This window comes from Gastrolobium bilobum, unplaced genomic scaffold (genome assembly GCF_033153095.1).
Source record: "Gastrolobium bilobum isolate Gb01-03AN ecotype WA unplaced genomic scaffold, APGP_CSIRO_Gbil_v1 utg10378, whole genome shotgun sequence".
Lineage (NCBI taxonomy): Eukaryota > Viridiplantae > Streptophyta > Magnoliopsida > Fabales > Fabaceae > Gastrolobium > Gastrolobium bilobum.
Window position 1 is genome coordinate 3,584 of NW_026899597.1, and position 13,039 is coordinate 16,622.

The window sequence follows — 13,039 nt, forward strand, 5'->3', positions numbered from 1 at the left end:
CTTCAATTACCAAAATTGGTTCAGTGGCTTGAACATTTTCTTTTTTGGGATTAGACAATGAGGTATTCTTTAAGTGTTGAACTAATAGAGGAAAGGTATTTGCCCCTCCATGAGATACTTATGGTGAGATTTGAAATGCTTGTAAAATCTGCCAGTGTAGGGCAATTAAGCCACATGTTGTGGTTTTTTTTTCTGATACATACATGTTGTGAGTGTTTCACTATTATATGAAAAATGTTTGTTACACATCAAATTAGGTACACATAATACCTCAGGGCAAATTTGCATCATTAAAGGGTGTATCATGTTATTTTTTAAATTACATACTAAATGATAAAAGTAATTTTTAATATTTTTTATTTTTATAAGATTAATAAAAAAATGTAATATTATTAAATTTAAAAAAAATCATATATTTAGCCACATTCATGAATGTGGTTAAAAAAAATTTCAAACATAATTAGCCACATTTTTTTATTGTGGCAAACTATACAATTTAACCACATTTATAAAGTGGTTAAATTAACAATAATTGTGGCTAAAAAAAGGCTACCACACTCAATCAAAATGTGGCAAAGTGAATAAAATAATGTGGCTAAATTATTGCAACACCTATTTTAACCACATTTAATCAAAATGTGGTAAAGTTTGTTAGCCACATTTTTTATCATTGTTTGCCACATTTTTGAATGTGGCTAAACAACGTTTTTTTTGTAGTGTTTGCCTCTCAACAAATTTAGCGCCATTTAACTTAATTAGATATGTCCCCATAATGCTGCAAGATAGTATTAGGTTTGGGTATAATTAGTAAAAACTATAATTGTCAACATTTATTGAAAATATGAAGTTATTTTGTAAAGAGATAATTTGAAACCTTATGTAATTATCAAATTTTATAATTTAAAATAAATATACATGTGTAATACCTTGCAAAAAATATATATATATATATACGCACTAGATTCAAATCTCATATGTTCGACCTCATTATCCTTCACATAACCACACTCACTTGGAAGTAACTAAGAAAATATTATTTAGAGATGAATGTACATTATCTCTCTTTTAGTATGTTAGAAGTTATATTTGACTCTTTTATCAATATGCTAGTGGTTTAACAATTACATTGGGTAAAACACATTATGTTATTAGGATCAAAAATATGTTAAACAATATTAAATTATGATCAAAGACATAGTGTATATTATCAAATGCAAAAGACGCTTAAGCTTTTATGATTGGACATGAAACTGACTTAAAAATATATTGACTTCAGGTATAAATTGCTATTATCGAACATTGGAGCAATGGTTAAGCTTGAAGGACTTAAAGTGATAAATGAAGAGCAACTATTTAGTGAAAATCTTCTTGAATCTGGCTTTTGGCCAATTTTTGTATCGCACATGATGGAATTGGATATCGTGTTCTTCATAGAAGTTGTAGATCTCTCTTTTATCTTTCCAACGAGACCACGATCACATCAATTCGACGAGTATAGATCAAGTTATGTCTAAAATAAAAAACCATATGCTCGCGAATCTGCTCGCTTAAGCGAGCAGCGAGTAATGTAAAAAGAAAAGCCCATGAACTTTTTTTTATAAACGACATAAGTTAGGGCTTTTCTAATCATTCTTGGTGGCCAGAGACATATTTGGAGGGCAGAGGAGCTCCATTCGAGACTTGAGGAGCGGAGGAACGATCAAAGTTTTACCGTGGAGACTAGGTTTTAAGTTCCTTTTATTGATTCCAGTCTCTCTTTTTCTTGTTTCTTTGGAAATGCTAGGCTAGTTTCTCTTTTGTGGTTAGGGTTAGATGGAACCAATGATTTCCTAATGTTCTTTATTGCTTTCTTGTATTGATATTCATATTTCTCGTTATGTAATTAATATGTTTCAAATTCCTAGTTTTGTTTGTGATCTGGCCAATCTTGAATGAACATATGAATTATGCATGACAATAGAGATGTTGGTGTAAGATTCTGATCTGATTAATTGCTAGGGTTTGTATGATGTAGGAATAGACTTATGAATCCTATGGATTTATTATTCTTGTCTTAATGCTTGCTTTAGGAGAAATCACTAAGGGATTAGGGTTTTGAATAAAGTAAATGATTAAATCACCAAGGGATTAGGGTTTAATTAGTTCTGAAAGAATCGCCAACAACATATTCTTGAATATTGATTACATGAAAGGGTAAAGTCGTTAAAAAGACATTGGGGAAATCGAATCCCTAGCTATGCTTGATTTTTATTGATTTAACTGTTCTTGATTGTGTTCTTGCGTTCTTGTTCTTGATTCTTGAGTTGTTAATTGTTAGTTTTAAAATTCTGTTTTAATTAAGGGTTTTCTTTTTCTGCCGTTACTGCAGATAAGTTATCTGCAGTAAGCCCAATACGACGTCGTTTTGGGAAGGAAATCTTGGTATTTTTGTAATTTTAATTTATTTCAGAGTTATAATAGTCTTTGTATTTATAATTTTTTAAGATTTTAATACCAAAACGACGTCATTTTGGGAATAAATGCAGATAACTTATCTGCAGTAACTGCAGAAATATTTTTCCCTTTAATTAATTTAAAACCATATTCTCAAAAACCCTTAAGACCGATCCAACTTTGATAACGTAGATAAATTATTGTTTGATAATCCTCGTGTGAACGATACTCTATTTATTCACCCTATTACTTGTATAACCGGTATATTTGTCGCGATCGCAACAACATTGCAAAATTTGTTAAAGTATTAAGAAGGTGCAATGATTCAATCTCATTTGTTCTATCCTAGGGATAATGATGATTAGTCAAAAACTAATGAATAGATATTGGAAAAGGCTCTCTTGAGGATATACCTTTAAGATAAGCAGATTACTGTACACAATAGAATAATAACATAGTCAAAGAAGTGGTGGTATGTGTGCACAGTAACAGCAAATAGAGAGAGTAAATGATATATATATATATATATATATATATATATATGAGTTTATCATTTCTGCAGCCGCCGTAGATAACACTCTCTACAGCTGACACAGAAAAGTGGGCCCCACGGTGTTTTAAAAAAAAAACAAGGATCCGGTGACGTATCCTAGGATCAGCACGCGGATCCTGGCTAGCTGTAGGTGCAGCAGCTGCAAAAATCATTTTGCCTATATATATATATGTGTGTGTATGTTTTATCTCTTATCTATAGAATTTAAATATGATAGTAGAATTTTGGACCTTCAGTAACTTTTTTGGAGTCAAATACTTAAATATTAGTGTCGTACTAAGATTAGCATCAATTAAGAACTCTTTTCTTAATTTTTTTTACTGTTGTCTTTTCTAAACCTTATAGAACGTGAGCCTCGACTTATATCATCATTATAAGGTATAAGTTGGAAATTATTTGTCGGCTGCAGCACCAATTCTTAAATGGATCAATCTTTAACATTTTTTATTTTTAACCACTCAATTAAATTAAAAACGAATCAGGGGGCACTATATACTAGAATTATGTGTACCTGAGAAGGATGCAGGAAACAACAACGAAGAAGAATACAACGATAATGCACGTGGTAAGAGATCAATTTGCAAAACCAAGATTGTACCATCTAGATGAGTCAAGCCCCATTGCACGTGTGTTACCATCCATGCTCTATAGCTGTACTTGTACTTTCTAGTCCCTACTCAGGAATTGCCACTGGGAATTGCAAACTGCACAAAACTCCAAAGCAAGGGTCAATAGTCAATACATAATAAATAAACGAAAATGAAAGTTTTATGTCTTTGTGTGAATTAGTATGTGTATAATTTAAGTTATTTGTTAAGATATTAGGGTTTCAATTTTCTCGTGGGTAAGTGAATATTTTTCATCTTGTAGAAACATCTTATGTAGGGTCTATATCTATTAAAAAAATAAAAAAGTAAAGAAAGATATTACACGAAAACCGAAGGATCACTGATAAGAATAAATAACTCTTGTGCGACATGAGAAAATATTTTCCCAAAATATTATGTATTAAGTTGTATAAAAATATTTAAAACAAAAAAAAACATAAACATTATAACTTGTTTAAACGTCCTTTAATTTTGTAGGTCCAGAAAGCACCCACCCAATAACCTTCCAGCTGTATAATGTGTATGTTATCTATTCATTATATTTTCGTGCTCAACCTACACCGAACTGTCGGCGGGACCGCAAGTTCAAGGAAATAAATATTTTTATTTTTTTATTTTATTTTTTTGGAGTGTTCTAAAATGCTGCCTTTGATGTTCACCCAGTGTGTCACCTTTCGTTACAAGTTTTTTCCTTTTTCTTTTTGTTTGACAAGTTCTAAAGATTTAGGAAAAAGCCCCTTAATATTAATATTTTTCCCCCTTAAGTTTTGCACATTTAAAATTGAGCTGACTCCTATGCATTAATAGAACCGTTTTAAATAAATCAATCGGAAGTTTTAACCATGCCCCCCATTTATTATATTATGAAGAAAAATGCTAACGCGTGATTTTAAAATATTTGTTAACGGTTTAAAAATAAAAATTTATTTATTTTTAAAGTTAAATGTGTGAAATATTATACTTTTCATTAAATATTGTTTTACATTTTGATTCTTTAACGGTGTCTTAGGACACCCGTTATCCAAACCCTATTAAATGTAATTTTGCTGATGAGATAGACTGTTATTTTCCTCACTTCTTAATAGAGCCATTCTTATAATCGATTCGAAAATACTTGAACTGAATTAGTGGTATAATGGTTGAATTAGTGGGTATATAAAAAAATATGTGATAGGATATTCTACCTACTTTTTTCTGTTTATTTTTATCTATCATTCTCCAACACTGTTAAATTAGAATTTCTAGCAAGAAGAGAGAAAAATATAAATATTAGTTGAAATTCTGATATAATGATATTTTAGTATGATAGATAAAAATAGACAAAAAAATAGATAAAATAACATATCACAAAAAAATATATATGTTCACTTGTTACTTAACATTTCCTCAAGGCCGTGTTGCTACAGCTGCTAGGGGAGGGGACTAAAAGTAAATAAAAGTTTAATAAAGGAAAATGAAAATTGAATCGACAACAGTGACCTATTTGGCAAGTTCCAGGTCATTACTTCCTACCATTGATTTTTTTATTCTTATAAAATTAAAAAAGCAAGATAAATGCCTCAAATTTAGGGTGCATCCACCCCCTAAATTGTAAGGTGCATGGAAGACACTGCCTTGTTTTTTATGCAACGAAGATTGAAGAGTCAGAGCTTAGCTGGTGCTGTTTGTACTTTGCAATCTCAAAGAGGAGACACCCATATCTTAATAATTTTGTTTTCTTCATTTTCTTAACATCAAGCTTCCACCCACCATCCTAGATTCCATATGGCCCAAAACCCTTGTTATTCATAGCAAAATAAAATAAAAAATAAAAATGAAATCATATCCCTCTTTCTTTTTTCACCCTCTCCCAATCCTAAGTCCTAAATGAAGTCCATTCTCTTATATATATAAACCCCACTTCTACAACTTTTCTCTACTACATTACTTGAATTTGAGCATAGACCAATCCCTTTCAAAACCACCTTCTTTTCTACAGGGAAAAAGAAAAAAAGAAAATCTTTCCCTTTCTTCATGGCTGCTTCTATTTCTTCTTCTTCTTCTCTTATAATATCCCCAAGGAAGCTACGCTATGATTTGTATTCTTATTCATACCAAGAGGATTCCAACACCCCATTAGTGATAAACGTACTTGCTTCACTAATTGAGAGGAACATGGCAAGAACAGAGAGGATTGTGAAGAATTGTTCTTATGCTTTGTCCAAAGCTATCAGCACAAACATCTTTGATTGCAGGGAAATTCCAGATATGAGCATTCAATCTTATCTAGAGAGAATTTTTAGGTACACTCGAGCAGGACCCTCTGTGTATGTTGTGGCCTATGTTTATATTGATCGGTTTTGCCACAACAATCCTGGGTTTCGAATCAATGTCAGAAATGTTCATAGACTTCTCATAACAACTATAATGGTTGCTTCTAAGTATGTGGAAGACATGTGAGTTCTCCTCTCCCTCCTTGTTTTTTCTGTTTATTATTTACTTTTACATTTGTTTTAAAAATAATTTGGTAATGGGTTTGTTAAATATAGACAAAGTTTGTTTCTTTCAATCTCAATCATTGACAGTACTTGCTAACAGCTTATGAAATGGACAATTTTTGTTATGTCACCAACTTTTGTTAAATAGAGACAATTTTTGTTGTTAATGTATGAAAATGGATCATTTTATTTATTTATTTTGGCTTGTAATTTCCAATTTCTTGTATTGAATACAGGGCATCATGTGATACTAAAATGGTTTTTTTTTTCTTCTTATTTGACAGGAATTATAGAAATTCATACTTTGCAAGAGTTGGTGGGTTGACAACAAATGAATTGAATGAGTTGGAGCTTGAGTTTCTTTTCTTGATGGGTTTCAAATTGCATGTGAATGTGAGTGTGTTTGAGAGTTATTGCTGCCATTTAGAGAGGGAAGTGAGCATTGGAGGAGGGTATCACATTGAGAGGACACTACGGTGTGCTGAAGAAATCAAAGCAAGGCATAGAGAGGAAAGGGGTTACACACAAATCGCACGTGTAATGTTGTAGAATGGTTAGGGAATTTGTTTCTTTTTTTGCCTGCAAATAAAGAAAAGGCTTTTTATGTGTACAGATCAGTGTAAAATCTAAATGTTTGTTGGGGGATTGAGATTTAAGAACAACAGGTAAGGCAAAGGGGAGAAGCTGTACATATTTGTCTAGTTTTCTTCAGAAAGAGACAGTGACTTTTATTTTATTAAGAGTTTTGGAATTTTTTATTTTTTTATTTCTTATCTGAGATTTTACTTCTGTCATTATGTGTTTATATTTTCAACCCATTGAACTTTATTACTTGCTCTGGTTTTTTTTATCCAAGCACAACTATTCTAATATTATTTTTTCTATTCTCATGATTCCAATTTTCGTGTCAAGATATTTATGTCTCAATCTGAATTGTCTCCTTGGAAAAAAAAATTATATATCTGTAAAGAATTATAACTAAAAAGTTCTGACTAACTTTTGTCATCATGAAATTACTTCTGGTATATACGATCACATGATCTAAATGAATAATTAGAGATGATTTTAGAGTTTAATTATAGTGGCAGGATATTTTTAGCATAAAAAAATTTATCATTTTTATAACTAATCTAATTACCGTTAATTTTCGTTAATCTAATTATTATAATTTATTAAAAATTAATAATTAATTAATAAATATGATCCAATGATTTCATAAGAATCAATTAATCAATTATTTGGCATGATGGGAATAATAATGTTATAACTTTACATAGTTATTACAAAAGTTGAATGTTTCTTTAATTTGGTTCGTAAATTTGTGGAATATTATATGTAATTTTCATAGACGGAGCGTCCGAGCCTGGGAAAGGGAGCCATTCCTTATTTAATCATGTTATGTCATTATTACATTAATTAAATCAAGGGAAAAATATTTGTAGTTTCAAAGGATATAATTTTGTATCATTTTATATTATAATCGTTGATTTCTATCAATCAACAATTAAGATTTATTGAGTTTTATTGTAAATTACTAATTAATTAATATGTTTGACCCAAGAAATCATAACCGTTGATTGATGATAAATCAACGATTATGATTTAAAATGACACAAAACTATATTTTTAATAGGACAAATATTTTTCCCTTAAATCAATAGTCTTTTTGTTTGGTGTGTGGGGTATCTGAAATTAATGAATTTTCTCGTATGAAAAAAAAAAAATGGTATTATCATATGAAAAGGTGAAAAGATTATAATCAATCGATGGTTATAATTTTATAATTATTTATTTTAATATTTTTTCTATCTCTTTTTTTTATTATCATTAATTATCATTATAATTTTTCACATAATTATGTCATTTTTTTTTACACGGGAGTATCGATATTTGGGTATCTATGTTAAGTTTTTATTCAAATACCACGCGAACAGTACTTTTTACTATACTGCCACGCGACGTAATTCGCTATGGCAGGTAGCGAATTTCGTCACTTATAATTTCGTGACACATGACCACATTGCGTATCAAATTTGCTACCACTAGTAGTGAACTTCGTTTAGTCAGCTTTTTTTCTGGAAAAATATGCCACGTGTCACAAAATTATTGGTGAACATAATTCGCTACCAATCGTAGCGAATTATGTCACATGATAATCTGATAATAAATATTGTCAAAATTATTGGTGAACATAATTCGCTACCAGTCGTAGCGAATTATGTCACATGATAGTCTGATACTAAATATTGTTCACATGACATTTGATAAAAAATTTGCCAAAAAGTAGAATTTTGGTCGATGTTCCTCAATGTTTTGCATTAAAATTAAATGTTTGAATCATTTCAAATTCTGACAAATTACAATAAATTTTAATCAATACAACAAAATCAGGATGACCTAATTTGATGATTATCTTCCATATCCATCGCCATTTGGCTAATTTTATAAAATTAAACCTTTGATTATTTAGGGGATTTAAAATCACCAAGTACATGGTTATTCAATGATCTCGAGTTAAATTTTAAATATATAACTGTGTTAAATTCGATCTGAGAAATTTTATCACCCTTATGGTCATATCTTGCTGGAATTAAATTAATCAGATGAATTGAAGGAGAATTAAATTTTTTTTGACGATTTATTGAAAAAAAAATAGAAGATAAATTATTTTCAATTACTAAATTATTGAAAACTTGAAACACAAACTTAAACATTTGGCGCTTTCTGCCCATGTCTTGAATTATTTTAAATAACAAAGGAATAGAGAAGACATAATTTAAATATATGTGAAAGGCTAGTTGCTGGGAAGTAACTCGGCAAATGATAGCTCATCATCTCCTTAAAGATCGAGAGTATTTTCTAAGGAAAAGTTCAAAAAAAAAAAAAATGTGGTATTATTTTGAATCACTTATATTTTTATATTTTTTTAAATTACTTAATTTCTTGTGGTTTTTTCCATTCACACTCCATGTTAACACTGTTAGAAAATTAACTGAGTATATCTATTCTACCCTTCTTAGAAAAAGAAAATAAAGTGATAAAAAAAAAGAAAAATAAGATCAAATGTTATGAAAAATTAGAAAACTTAATAAAAAATTAAAAAAATAGTAAAAAAATAAATGTGTCTAAATAAAAATATGTATAAGAAAAAAAAAATCAAGTTATGAATTTCCAATATATTTGTTTTTAGTTTTTTTTCTTATTTTTTTGTCCTTGGTCTATTTATTCTTATTTTTTAGATATGTTTGATTTTTTCTATATCTCTATTTTATTCTCTCTCTTTTTTATTTTTTATTTTTACAAAAATCTTTAATAGATGGGGGTGGCACATGATTTAAAAAAATCGAGAAGAATATCAAGATAAAATAGACCAAAAACAAAACTAAATATATTGAAAACCCGTAACTATGATTTCTTTTTATTTTATTTCTTTTATATTTTATTTTTATCTTCATTATATTTTTTTCATTTGGATTATTTCCATTTTTTTTAATTTTAATCTTTTCTGTCACTGTTGTAATTTTTAATATATTTGGTCTTTTTTTTATTATTATTTTTTATGAATCACATGTATTCTCCATGAGAGACAATCCTGTTTGGAGCGGGTTCAAGATTAAAAATTTAAATCACTCTCAAAGATAATACTAGGGAGGATCAAACATATGCTCTTACCACTATCTGTTTAGCTCTCATGCGTCAACTGAGCTACCATCATTTGATTTTTTTCTATTTTTTTTTGTTCTTATTCTATTTTCTTTTTTTATACATTTATTTTCTCTTTTTATTTTGACACATTTGATTTTTTTCACTTTTTTTAGTCTTTTATTAAGTGTTTTAAATTTTCATAACATTTGATCTTTTTTTTCTTTTTCTTTTTTATCACTTTGTTTTTCTTTTAAGAAGGGTAGAGTAAGTATACTTAGTTAATTTTTTAATAGTGTTAAGAAGAGATATGGATAGAAAAATGACAGGGATTAAGTGATTAAAAAAAGCACAAGAATATAAGTGATTCAAAGTAATAATATATGATTTTTTTTTTTTGAATTTTTCCCTATTTTCTTTACTACCGTCGTAAGTTCAAAATCAAATTATCAATTATATATTTCTTGGAATATATATTTATAATTGAATTAATATTTTTTTTCTTATTTCAGAAAATATGTTAGTTGATGTAGAACTCTCTTATAGATGGGTTGTACATACAACCATAACATTGTAGATTTTTTTCCTAAAGATCGGTGTTGTTTTTATTTAAATTATAATCATTGTATTAGAAATCAAAAGGAGGAGGAGAGGGAGAAAAAGTGAAAGCAAATACAAAAAACCTTTAGCTTTTGTTGAAAGTTGACCATCCTCTGCTGTCATCATTGTGTACGAATAAGCATATCAATAATAGCATGGATTTCTTGCGGATTATAATGCATTACCAACCGAAGACAGCTTCATCGGTGGATGGAAGAAGGACATAACATCTTTATTTTAAAGTGATTAAAGTACTTTGGGCCTCTCTTCATCCTTTCTTTCTTTAATATATACTTTGAGAGGCCTCTCTTTAGCTTCTTCTTTTTTATATATATAGACTTTGAGATAATGATGGAGTTCGAAAATTTTATGAGTGGTGAAGAGTCACACAATTCAAATAAGCAATAATATAATGGGTTAATATATAGTTGAATTTGATGAATATTTTAAGTATGAATATTTTAAGTTTTCTATGTATATTAAAAATAATAAAAACAAAAATTGAAAGATTGAATTTGAGGGAGAGCAAACTTAACTATCTTTTTCTCAAATCTGAATAAGACTTAAGATGAAGGTTTGTATAAACATGATGGGACGATCGTGCATCCTAACTCTTCTTTAACTTCATCATTGCTTTGAGAAGAAAAGTAAAAAAGTAATTAACATTTGTCACGTATTTGATCCGATATGAAATCGATAAACCTAAAATATGTGAATTGTAATTTACAACACTTACCATTAGACTAATATTATTTGTTGGTTATAATATTTTTAAATTTTATATTTATTATATATATTTAAATTTAAGTGGTTGAACCAGTAATTCATTGATCCAAATAATCGATTCGAAATTGATAATAATGATGATAATATATAGAAAAATATTTCTGTAATTGCAGCAAAAATATTTTTCTGCAACACACTATGTACTACCAGTAGTACATAGTGTATTGCTTTTTTTTTATATATATATTAATGGGTCTCACTTTTTGTGTCTATAGCAAACACTTTTGCTCTGTCACAACTGCAGAAATTTAAAGCCCTAGTTAAGATCTTACTGTACAGTTTGGAATTTGGATTGCTATATGTCTATCATAAGCTCTATCATATGTGATTTAGATCTTGTGTACCCTTTTTTGTTTTTTGGGTGTGCAATTTTAACTTTAAGATAAAATGTTGAATATTAAACATGTCATGTTAAAGTGAACATTGTGATATTTCTTTTTAATTGGTTGAAATAACATAACTAATCATGTAATGTGGGGTTCTAAATATTGATGGACTTTATGTACGGATGCTCTCGTAAATAATTAAAAGATAAACAAATGTGTATGAAAATGTAAAGAAATTGCCGTTGAGTTGGATTGGGCATTTGAACACTTCGTGGGGCCAAGGAGGAGCCAAACCCAAGTGGGACATGCACCTAACTTATCGAACTTAAATATGATGGGACAATGGAACCACAAACTAGACGGTTCGTGGACCTTGTTGTATATTCCAACAGAGCGATATTATGTGCTGCCCATGCCAAAATCTTTAGGATTATATATGTTTATATAACCACCGAAAATTCACGACACTATTCTTATAAATTAATTAAAACGTCTACATGACTATAGAAAAATATTATAGGGGAAACAAGAGTCGGTAAATAAAACAAATGAGAAGAATAAAATATAAGGAAAGAAAGTATAGCCGTGTTCCATCCTCCATGCCAATCATTGAATTTAGAAATCGGAGCAAATCCCATTGTCTTCGTGAGAAAGAAACAATCTCTTTATTTTGATTTTGATTTGTAGATATTTTCTGATTCTCAGATTTATTTGCTTTATTTGAATATAAAGATATTTTTGGAAAGATATTTAAAGTATAAACATAAAGAAAATAATTCGATCTATTGACTTTTTTTTTTTGAGTTGAAATTTAAAAATAATATACCACTACAAAAAATTCGCTCATTAACCACATTTTAAATGTGGCGGAAACATTAGAAAAAATGCAACAGTTACATTGTGGCAAAATAGAGACTTGTCTTTCGTCATGCTTTGCAAGTTTTTTTCCTTTATAGTACTTATTACTCTTGTCAACCTACACAGGCCCAATATGTTGGGTCAGTCATCTAAAGGCCCAATGGAGGCTCAATTAGTCAGTATTCTATAAGTGAGCAGATGGTCTTCATCATAGGGAATCACTTTTTTCTCTGCACAACTCACCATCGTATACCATATGACGGTAAAGTAGCCTCACTGCGATAGTGGAGGCAATAATTAATAGTTTTGCCTCATCTATTCTCTCTCATCATTAGGAAATATTTTTCCTCCCATATAAATGTTGGGTATATTAATAATATAATCCAATAGTAGGTTTACGTATAAACCCAATAGGTGAAAGCATGGTTATTTGGGTCCATATGGGCGGTAGCCCAATAGCTTGCATTATATCTAGGGTTTCCTAAGCTGGAGATAAGACTGTTGAGCATTCCAAACTTGATGTCTATTAGTGTAATACTTCAAGTACCTCTAAACCCTTCTCTCTCAAACTCATAACCTCCAACAATCTTGAAGTATTAGCTTCGTATGTCGGATTTGAGCGAGTAAGGTGTCTATTCGAAGATCTCATCGAGTGGAACTCATATTTTAAATGACTTTCGCAATTCGATGGAAGGATTTACCGGGATCTGAGTTTGAAGAAACTGGAGCCGCAAATTTTCGGTCCAGATCCCAAAA

At 29.6% G+C, this 13,039-nt stretch overlaps 1 protein-coding gene across 1 annotated transcript; it reads left to right on the forward strand.

Moving 5' to 3' along the window:
• The first annotated feature begins 5,607 nt into the window (after positions 1-5,607).
• LOC133291823 (cyclin-U2-1-like) lies at positions 5,608-6,620 on the forward strand. Its single transcript, XM_061490154.1, has 2 exons — positions 5,608-6,029; positions 6,356-6,620. The coding sequence occupies exons 1-2, from the start codon at positions 5,608-5,610 to the stop codon at positions 6,618-6,620; spliced, it is 687 nt and encodes a 228-aa protein (XP_061346138.1).
• Positions 6,621-13,039: the final 6,419 nt, after the last annotated feature.

Bases quoted from the DNA above. Each gene is read 5' to 3' on its own strand.
- LOC133291823 (XM_061490154.1), top strand. From the start codon at position 5,608: ATGGCTGCTTCTATTTCTTCTTCTTCTTCTCTTATAATATCCCCAAGG. The intron at 6,030-6,355 runs GTGAGTTCTCCT...CTTATTTGACAG, and splicing joins TCTAAGTATGTGGAAGACAT to GAATTATAGAAATTCATACT.